At 37.1% G+C, this 9,793-nt stretch overlaps 2 protein-coding genes across 7 annotated transcripts; both read right to left on the reverse strand.

Moving 5' to 3' along the window:
- Positions 1–7: 7 nt before the first annotated feature.
- On the reverse strand, positions 8–1,299 carry LOC137001220 (dynein axonemal heavy chain 7-like). Its single transcript, XM_067359607.1, has 2 exons — positions 1,253–1,299; positions 8–570 (listed from the first exon to the last, which is right to left on the reverse strand). Exons 1-2 carry the CDS (start codon positions 1,297–1,299, stop codon positions 15–17), a joined length of 603 nt encoding a protein of 200 aa, XP_067215708.1. The 3' UTR covers positions 8–14.
- A 351-nt stretch (positions 1,300–1,650) lies between these two features.
- Positions 1,651–8,061, reverse strand: LOC105677971 (uncharacterized). 6 transcript variants are annotated; one of them, XM_067358680.1, is made up of 6 exons: positions 7,400–8,061; positions 7,160–7,268; positions 6,660–6,890; positions 6,477–6,495; positions 5,577–5,681; positions 4,825–5,197 (listed from the first exon to the last, which is right to left on the reverse strand). In XM_067358680.1, the coding sequence occupies exons 3-6, from the start codon at positions 6,855–6,857 to the stop codon at positions 4,980–4,982; spliced, it is 540 nt and encodes a 179-aa protein (XP_067214781.1). In that variant the 5' UTR covers positions 6,858–6,890; positions 7,160–7,268; positions 7,400–8,061; the 3' UTR covers positions 4,825–4,979. The 6 variants fall into 6 exon arrangements, with proteins under 6 accessions (XP_067214787.1, XP_067214781.1, XP_067214784.1 ...); XM_067358686.1 differs by lacking the exon at positions 4,825–5,197 and adding an exon at positions 1,651–4,484 and having other exon boundaries at positions 7,160–8,056; XM_067358683.1 differs by lacking the exon at positions 7,160–7,268 and having other exon boundaries at positions 7,681–8,061.
- Between the last annotated feature and the right edge of the window lie 1,732 nt (positions 8,062–9,793).

Raw genomic sequence — 9,793 nt, forward strand, 5'->3', positions numbered from 1 at the left:
GCTACAATACGGAACTAGTGTTGTATTGTCATGCATTCGGCACTAACCGGAGCGCAGATACTGTACGCTTCCTCGAAAGGTTCCTGCAGCGCGAAGTCGACGATGGACTTTTTCATGCTTGTAACGAAGTCGATTCTTAATTCCTTAATTAATCGGCCGAAACATTCGTTTTGTCTCTCCTGCCATTCGGCGGGCACCATGCTCGTTATCTTCTTTAACGTGTCAGAATCTAAGGTGCCTGCGTAAGCATCATCGACCTCATGAAGAATGTAGTAGTAATACCTCAAGAGATTCTTGTCTTCCTCCGTGAGCCAACTGTCATCGATATCGCTGCTCGAAGCCGTCGTTGTTTGTCCGCAAACATCGTCGTCTAAAACTGTCGGCTCTTTTGCATCGTCTGGGCATATTTCCATCGCTTCCTCACGCTGGCTTTCATCGCGTTTTTCCCGTCCTTTGATCTTCCTGATCAGATGAATCCGAAATTCGGCTCTTTGCCGACGTAGTGATGTATAGTAATCGTTCTTTTGATATGAGATTTCTTTATCATCTTTTTTCTTCGACGCAGTTTTCCTTCAAGTTTATTTAGTATTTTTTTAAATAACAATAGACATAATTTATGTTGAATATATATTATTTATAATATTTATATTTATAATATTTGCAACAAATTATTAATGCACGATGGAAAATATTAAAGCATATCATATTACATAATGTTAAGAAATAATATTTTGTCATATTTTGCGAATCGCTGATTACTTACCTCGATAAAGTTTCGCATTTTTCTGACGAATCAAGAATATTTGCTTCATCTGTAGCGTAAGTTTTTAAACGATCCAGAGCTTTCTGATATACGCGATTATTTTTTAGAAACTTTGCATTCGGACACAAAGTATCGGAAGAGGATTTCATCCAATTGCAATGTCTTTTGTGAGATTTCTTAACAAGCTCCTCAAATACGTCACTTCGCTTTATTGATCGTGTGCATGGTTCCGATTTATAAATATTAATTTGTTTATTGTTTTCTTCTTTTTCCTGCATTCTATTTTTCTCTTGTATGTGATACGAAATATCCATTGTGCATTAGTCTTTAACGTTTCCTCTATCGAAATTATACTAATATAAATTTGAGAATATTACACATATGATATAAAGATAAAAGAAAATGCGAAAGAGGTATATGTCTTCTGCTTTTCTTTATGTCATTTGACGTTGACATTTTCAATTTTCTGTATCACAGTTGCTTACTTACCGCTTTTGGCCGTGCTTGTTCAGGTAGAAAAATATATAATAATGCATAACTGTTGTGTTATCAAAAAAATCGTTCCTAATTATTTCTTGCAACACGCTCGTCTTGTCAAATTCCAAATCGTTCCACTTTTCAAGTTACTCTCAACGTGGAATATGCATGAAGCTTCATTGAACGTCTTACGTTTACGTTACCATAGCAATCACCCAACCCTATCAAAGATACGTTGTATCAATCAAACAATATACTACATTATTCAAATTTATTACGATACACGATAATGCAATATATATTGATAGCGCAAGAAATAACTAGAAGCGAGTAACTTATACAAAAAGATAATATCTAGAAAAATAATAACGAAGACTGTAGAGGGAATGCGTATAAAAATCGACAGACGATTGTTCCTTTTAACGTTAATGTTTATTATATACTTATACACATGACATCGCTTCCAGAGTAATACTTTCGTAAGTGTGATAAATCTGTTAATAGTATGTGTCTGGTTATTTATCAACGGCCGCTGTGTTAATTATTTGTAGTTTCGCGGTACCAAAGATTATACGAAGATAACAATATATCTCTTAAATAATAATATATCTCTTTTATACATATCAAGTGTTTTCCGGTAACGCAAAAATACAAAGTTTGTCGCGATATTAAATTTTATATATCTGTATTTTATAACGTGTATATATATATATATATATATATATGTAGATCACGACAATTTTACGTCCACATACGTTTGATTGTCACTCGTCTCTGATATACATAATACACTGTTGATCCCTCTATACATACACTAAATAGGCAACGTGAAGTACTTTTTTCGCATTGTCTTTGTTTCAGAAATACGAGAAACGTTCAGCAAATTATCAGGGACAATCTGCTGTCGCTAAGTGGGCATATGTGTGTATGTATATGTGTGTGTGTGTGTGTATATATGTATGCGTATATATGTGGTAAGGAGTGCGCGAAAATAAAATATGCTTGGACCTCGCAACCTCCTAGCATGCCCCTTGCATACTATGACAGGAATTTCAATATGCACATACAGGCGAACAATTAAGGACGCGGAAGAGGCGAAAGCGCGCGTACGCAGCGAGAATACTCGCGTGTTTCTTTGTTAATTTCGCCAGCGAAATATGTAGACGGCATGTGCTCCGCAAGTGGCAATTTATGGCCAAAACGGGGACCGCGCGATATATTGATTTTCTTTCTGGCACCTTTACGTCCCGCCGACGCTTGAACGTCGAAATATAGTCATCGCCGGTTACATAGTGGTGGTTGCTGCGGCACATACACACAGAGGATAAACCATGACCCGTGCGATTTGTGCCGAGCCTCTTTTGACATTGCGCAGAGAGATCTGTAGTAGGATACTCCAAAAAAGACGTACGCTAGTAGCCTCGACACTTTATTCGAATCGATTATTCGCGAAGAGCTTCGCCGTGCAGAGGATTTAAATAATCTTAAATTGTAAATTCGTTAAGAAAAATACGATTTTTTGGAATATTATTCATCAATAGGGCTGCGACTACTGCGTCTTTTTCCGGCATATCCTATTCAATGACAGTCGTACAATTAAATCTAACTTACACAACAGTTGATTGAAACAGGTACATTCAATGTTAGTACGGATAATACACAGCATTTTAAGACAGTCGATCGCTGAAACTCATTTTGGTATCCAATTAATTCCTCTATTATGTATAAAATGATGCATTCGAATAATCTTTTTGACGACGGTTATAACGAGGCTTCACGGATCCGCGCGCGCGTGCAGTATAGAAATAAAATAAATATAATATTGTTCATCTATCATTTTTCCGATAATGACATACGCGTGTCAGTTTTACAACGATGGTATTGATCCGGTTTCTCTTGTGACAAGCAATATCAGAAGCATTGCTTATCTATTATGAAAGCCATTTCGATAATTTTCAAGTCGAAACTAATATTGACAAGATTACATCACGATATACTCGATTAATTCTCTTGTTTGACATCCTATAACACGTAAACACATAAAGCGTACAGTGTTTGATACAGATTTTCTAATTGTATTCACATGCATTATTGCTGTGCTTGCTTTTAAATTGTTATAAATTCAACTTGTTAAATACATATACTTTTGAATCGATTGAAAATCGTGTCGTATCTTTGAAACGTGTTGAACAAATTGCAAATTGAAATATGTGACAGATTAATGTATCTTTTTCTCTTCAAAATTTATACAAACAAAACATTCTCTTTCCACATTTGCATAAAATAGTTAAAATGCCAAGAATATTCATCCTTTAATCGTCGACAGTATGATACACATCATCACATCTCGTTTTAGCTTTACACATTTTGTCATTTATAAATTCCAATATTTATTTCTCAACTTTTACGTAATATAAAACTACTTTATACACACCACCATTTTTCTAGCTAGTACAGAGAAAAATTTGAACGATCGAAACGTCACACACATGTCTTTTTTTTCTTTTTTTTTTTTGATTGTACATGAAAATGCTTCTCATGTGCTATAGATCAAAAGTGAATTTTCATATATTGCGAGAGGAACTATTTGTCACACGTGGCGTATTACAGCTAAGATGCTTATTTGAGAAACTTATATAGAATTGGAAGGCGTAATTCAAAACGATGTGTTCTCACGTCGAACGAAGTGAATGAGAAACTAATTATTGCCGTGTTCGACCAAACCGCTTTGAGACATCGCAGTTCGTTCGTAAATGAAGTATACATGGAGCTCTTCTAATTACTTACGCCTGCAATTATTATTATTTTTTTTTTTCATTGAACACTAGCTTTGTTCACACTCAGCTGCACAGCAGCTACAATAGATTGATTCTTGTCTCTTTTTTTTTTTTCCAGGTGTCATCGGGAAGATTAATTTGGGCGTGTGTCGGCAACGACGATTTGCATGCTGTGAGAGAATCTTCATATTCACACACACGATTAATACCTAATCTAACAGACGTCTCCTACTAGCCATGGAGATTAGAAAATCACGTCGATTTTTAGATAAGGTACGTAGATGTCTTCAGTTGGCCCGTGTGAGACACGCGACGCGAGATCGAATTGACAGTGAAAAGAAAGCTTAATCCTATTTCATTTATTAGCATCAATTGCAAGTTCGCACGAACGGAACGGGAAATCCGGGAGTCATCGAACGGTTAAGGTCTTGTGAAGCGATACCGGTACGGAGTCCAGGCGAACAGTTCTAGAGGAAAAGAATACATATCCATTGTGCATTCAATCGCTCTCGTATGCCACATCCTCTAGTATTTTAGCATGCAAGTGGTGTCAACCGCTCGATCGACACTATTTCGCCATTTCACGCTATTCACGGGATGCAAAACGCGCTCTGAAAACGCTCAGCTCGCTTACGCTCCGAAAACAAAGCATTCCACTTCGCCGTTTTATATTAACGGCTTCTACGCCTCGTAAATAATCATTTTGGTTGATGCGCGAGCTGAGATTCTCTCCCAGTTTATTTTCGCGTTTACTTGCATTAGTTTTCATTAGCTTAAATGGAAGAGAAGAATAAAGAGAAGTGTAAATTTATAGAACGTGTGATGAGATATTTATCACTAACTTTATTAATATATTTTGTTGATTATTAAAAATACTCAAAGTAACTTTTAACAATTAATTAACTCTCGCTTTTCGATTATTTTCAGGTACTTGTGATGCAAGCTACCGTTTCCAGTTGCGCTTATTGCTCGGTGATGAAACATGCCGGATTGCTACGGATCTGCTGATCGATCGCTTGTGAAGAAGTCCGAATGAAGAAGTATAAATGCCGTGTTGTCTGATGGATTTGCAAGTGACAGTTGAACAACAACAATCTAACGATCTTGCAAGGAAAATGCATGTCGACGCGATTTTGTGGTGATAAGATATCTTGACGAACACCTCGACGATGAATTTGTTCTGTAATATTTACATCGAGGGATCAAATTGTGTGTGATCGAATGATTTATCGGAAGGTGGGTAATATCGAACGGTTCGACGGCAATCGGTTCTCGTTTCGAGAAATAATGTCCGGTATCGTTTGAAAAGGACATCGTTTCGCTAAACCGACGAAGCGATTAAAGCAATCGTTCGCGAGTATCGGTTCGATACTCAAATTGACCGGGCAATCAATCGGTGTCGACTCGTTCTCGGTCTGCCTGTAGGTGGTATGAGAGGATGTCGGCAATCTGATCGATGGTAAAGTGATATGATGAGCGCGCTATGCGAAACTATAAGTTATAAAGGAGACTGACAGTAGCGTGGCGATGGTCACTACATGAATCACTCTACGATTTACCATGGTTGGTGAAGCATGGGCAAAGCGCATTCAGAATACGATTGCAGAATCCACGCGCTCGGTTGTTCCAGCCAGCGATGGTATCGCCACCCTTCAATCTACTGCCTGCACACACACATACGCATAGCTAGCATGTTATAAATATCAATCTTGAAAGATAATTATAATTGTGCGTCGTTCTACTTCGTAAGTAGCTCTACAGGGTATTTCATCTAACAAATCATCTGAGATATCTCCGTTGTTGTTGATGGCACGATAAATGTGTAAGGGAAAAGATATTGGATGAATATTATGATTGTTGACATTTTTTTTTATTCAGACAATCCGCATCGCAAAATAAATATCAGCGAAATGTTTTGAATAAATAATGTTAACCGTGAATTTTATTAATTGTGCGTTGAACAACTTTAAATATGTATTAATATTTGATATCTCAATTATTTATATTAATATTATGTGTACTTAATTATAAATATCGATTTTTCTTTCGAACAATAATTTTTTGCTTAGATATTTTTCTGTGCCATCAATAACAATATCGGAAATATTATATAAACATAAAATTTCTACGCGTCGATTCAAATAAACTATTTTATCTATTTAATCAATTATGTCCATTGTTATCTATTCGTTTATATAGTCATCAATATCTAGAGATTTCTTAAGTTACCTCAGCATTTACCTAGCATTTATCTAGCCGTCTATATGCTTATCACACTATCTTTTTTCATTTGCTTTTCGCCTACCTCTTCTGCCGCTTTATTTATTTACCGCTTTATTTATATCTGCCTTCTTTTTCTTCATTATAGCCGACGCGAGTGAATCAAGAATATTTAAATCTCGTAAATTAGAATATTTTAGTTTCGTAAGGGTCGTGACGCAAGATTAATTTTTACCTACCTTCGCCGCCGTCAGCTCCCTGAAACACAAAGAAGTGGTCTTGTTTGTTTAATTTTTACAATAACGGTTGTGAAAATTGACGTTAATAATTAACGGTTAGTCATAATAACAGATTTTAAAAGCACTTTGCTCTCCGGCTCGTATATCCCTCTTTCATTGAAACAAACTTTGTCAGCTCATTACCTCCGATTGAATTTTTCTTTTCGAAGCTTCCGTAGCAGCAGTCTCTATCACATCGCTAATAAATTTCGTGGTCTCCCTCATAAGCTCCTCGTCTTCCTTGAAAGCTTCCTTCCTCTGCTCCAACGACCCCGTCATTAAGTTTTTCTCGTGTTCGTTCATGTTGGTAGTAGAATGGAACGATATGGACTGCTCGGTCATATCATCAATGACCGCGATTTTCGTTCCTCAACCCTTCACAATTAAAATTATTTTTAGTCAAGCAAAAACTTGCGCGGAATTTTTTTATTTGTCACAGATATTAAATTTCCTTCTAGAATTCGCACAATGGAATAAGTTCTAACTGAAAGAATTTAATAACCAAGTGCTCGACGTGTGATCTAAACAGATACGATGACGAAGGCACTCGGTAATTTTAGACTGAATTATATTTTTCTCTCTCTCTTTTTTTTTCTCTGTGATCATTGACTTGATATTAATTCACCAAGATCCTTGCGACCGACCTTTCAAGCTATGCGAGTCTTCCGTGCATGTATTACCGGTCAATGATCGACGAAAAGAACAGGGGTTGAAACCAATTTAATTTCGGTGCCTTCAGACATAAATTTATTTCTATAATAAAAAGAATTTTCAGGCGAGATATATATCTTTAGACAGTTTTTCTCGCACTGTTTAGCATCCGTTAAGAGCACATAACAGTACCAAATCGCTTTTATACGTTTTAAAAAATATGTTTAACGTACTGCGTCTTGTGAATTTTCCATGTATTATTTCATTCTTTATTTATTCAACTGTGTCAAAACTCGTTTCGCACGATCGCGCGTCACCGAAATTTCATTTCCAATCCCCGTCGGTTCGATGGGCATTTAATGCGCCGTGAGATGAACGATCTCGTCGCTGAATTTAATGATACAATATGTATTGCAGGCACCAACGTAAATACGACGATGACGGATATGCCACAGGTGGTGTGTGTTGTTTCATCGCGCACGCACACTGACACTGAACAGCCGTCTTTACGTACACGCGCGTATATCCCGGGGATGCCGATGACGTGGTCGGTGATACCAAGGCCGGCGTCGCAGTCGAGGTCGACCGCGTTAATCGCTGATGAAAGCCTGAACCTGGCGCCGCGCTATCCCGCAGCTGTGCCGGTCGCTCTGACGAATCCAGCAGGTTTCGCACCACTTTGAGGACATCGACTCAGCTCAGTTGGGGGTTGAAGAGGTGTCCTCAGTATCCACCACGTCGAGACGGATGACGGGATACGGAATGAAACGGCAAATCCGTCATTTTCCCTTTCAGCGCGCCTTTGACGGCCTGCACTTTGCCTGGTAATGATCGACGCGAAAACCAGGCGCTACCAGACGAAGCTCTCTTACCCGACTGGATATCACCCCAGCCAAACCCCGAAACGGAGCATGCGTCGAGGGCATGCAGCTATTAGGTTTTTATATCTTCGTCTCTATACCCCTTATCTGTGCGAATGTATACACATGCGCGTACACGGGCACACACACACACACACACACACACACACATGTGCGCATACACACGAGCATATTTACTGCCCTTACCTCGCGGATCCATGCACACGCTACTATCTGTATCAATCGACTATCAATCGAGCAAGTAATTTGACTGTGTAAGGCTGATTGTCACACACAGATGTTTATTGTCTTTCACAAGATTCTGAAAAATGGATTAAAATCTATCGATGAAAATTTACTTTGCGATATTGCGAGTTCCATTTCTTTGCGGAAGAATGGAATTTGCAATCTTCCAATTTTCTAGTTATCTGTGCGAAAATATTACACAAGTACGTGAAGTGTAAATTTATCGCAAATACTGTGCGGGGAGAGCTATAAATTGACTTTCGTTAACTTGTTATTTCGCGTGCTTTATCAAAACTTTTGATTACATTACTAAAAATACGTCATTGTATTTGTATTACACAGGCAGTGAAAAGTTGTTCATATGACATTTGCATGTTAAAAATTTCATTGTAGACATGTACATTTTAATCTGCAGTCGGTGAAATGCTCATATGTTCGCGTACAGTCTAATCTACAAACATGCACGTACTTGTTGATTCACGCTCTGTTGGAATAATGATAATATAATTTCGAATAGTATGAACAATATACATTTTTATCTTAATAAAAACAATTATTAAAACAACAGTATAATGAAGTCACACGTCGAGGTATTTTAATTAGAATTCTAAAAGCTAAAGAAGTAAAATAAATATGTTATGACAAATGTTAAAATATGCAAATATTTCTCTTTATTATGCATGCGATTTTCTACACAAAATAATGAAAAGTCTGTCGACGTTAAATCTGTATAATACTTCTTTTAATAAGAGTGCAAAAATATTTTTCACGCATACTGCTCGGTTACATCATTAGAGACACGATGTCATCGTGTGTTTTATAATTGGTGTCAACTGGTAGCAATTAATGACACGCACAAAGCCGAATGTCGGTTGCTTCTCGAGTAGATAAGTAATTGCGTTTTACCATTTCACATTGAATTTTTTACAATAATCAGACTTAATTCAATTGTTTCAGATTTAGACTTATAATTTTGCTGATTCCAAGGAAGAGCACGCATTTCGATGCCCTTCGAATACACCGGTTTTAGCAAAAGACGGTTCGGAAAGAGATTGCTAAATATAGCACGGACGTGCTTGATAACAAAGGATCAATATGATCGCACGCTGAATAATTTTCCCCCGAAGAAGCTTGCCGCTCGATTACAGCTAACGTCCATTTTTCTTCTTTTGCCATGACAGTATTAGGTGCCACATGTGTTGTTCACCTGCCTCGTTCAACGAGCGAGACGTAAGTATCTTATATAATATCTATAGAAGATAAACTCCCCCCCCTTTCCCTATATTCATCTTTGGCGTCACTAATTATTATGACTATAAAATCTGTGTTATAAATTATTATAGTATATAAATTTAAGGCAAATATATATTTCTAAGTAAAACTTGCAAATTGCTAGCTTGTGTTAAAAGCAATATATATGTAAATTGTAACAAATATTTACTATAAAAGATGACATAATAAAAGAATCTACATAAAATGTTTCAGGGTCTTCAATTTTCCTTTACTAACGCGTTCTTCATC

Source organism: Linepithema humile, chromosome 7 (genome assembly GCF_040581485.1).
Source record: "Linepithema humile isolate Giens D197 chromosome 7, Lhum_UNIL_v1.0, whole genome shotgun sequence".
NCBI lineage: Eukaryota > Metazoa > Arthropoda > Insecta > Hymenoptera > Formicidae > Linepithema > Linepithema humile.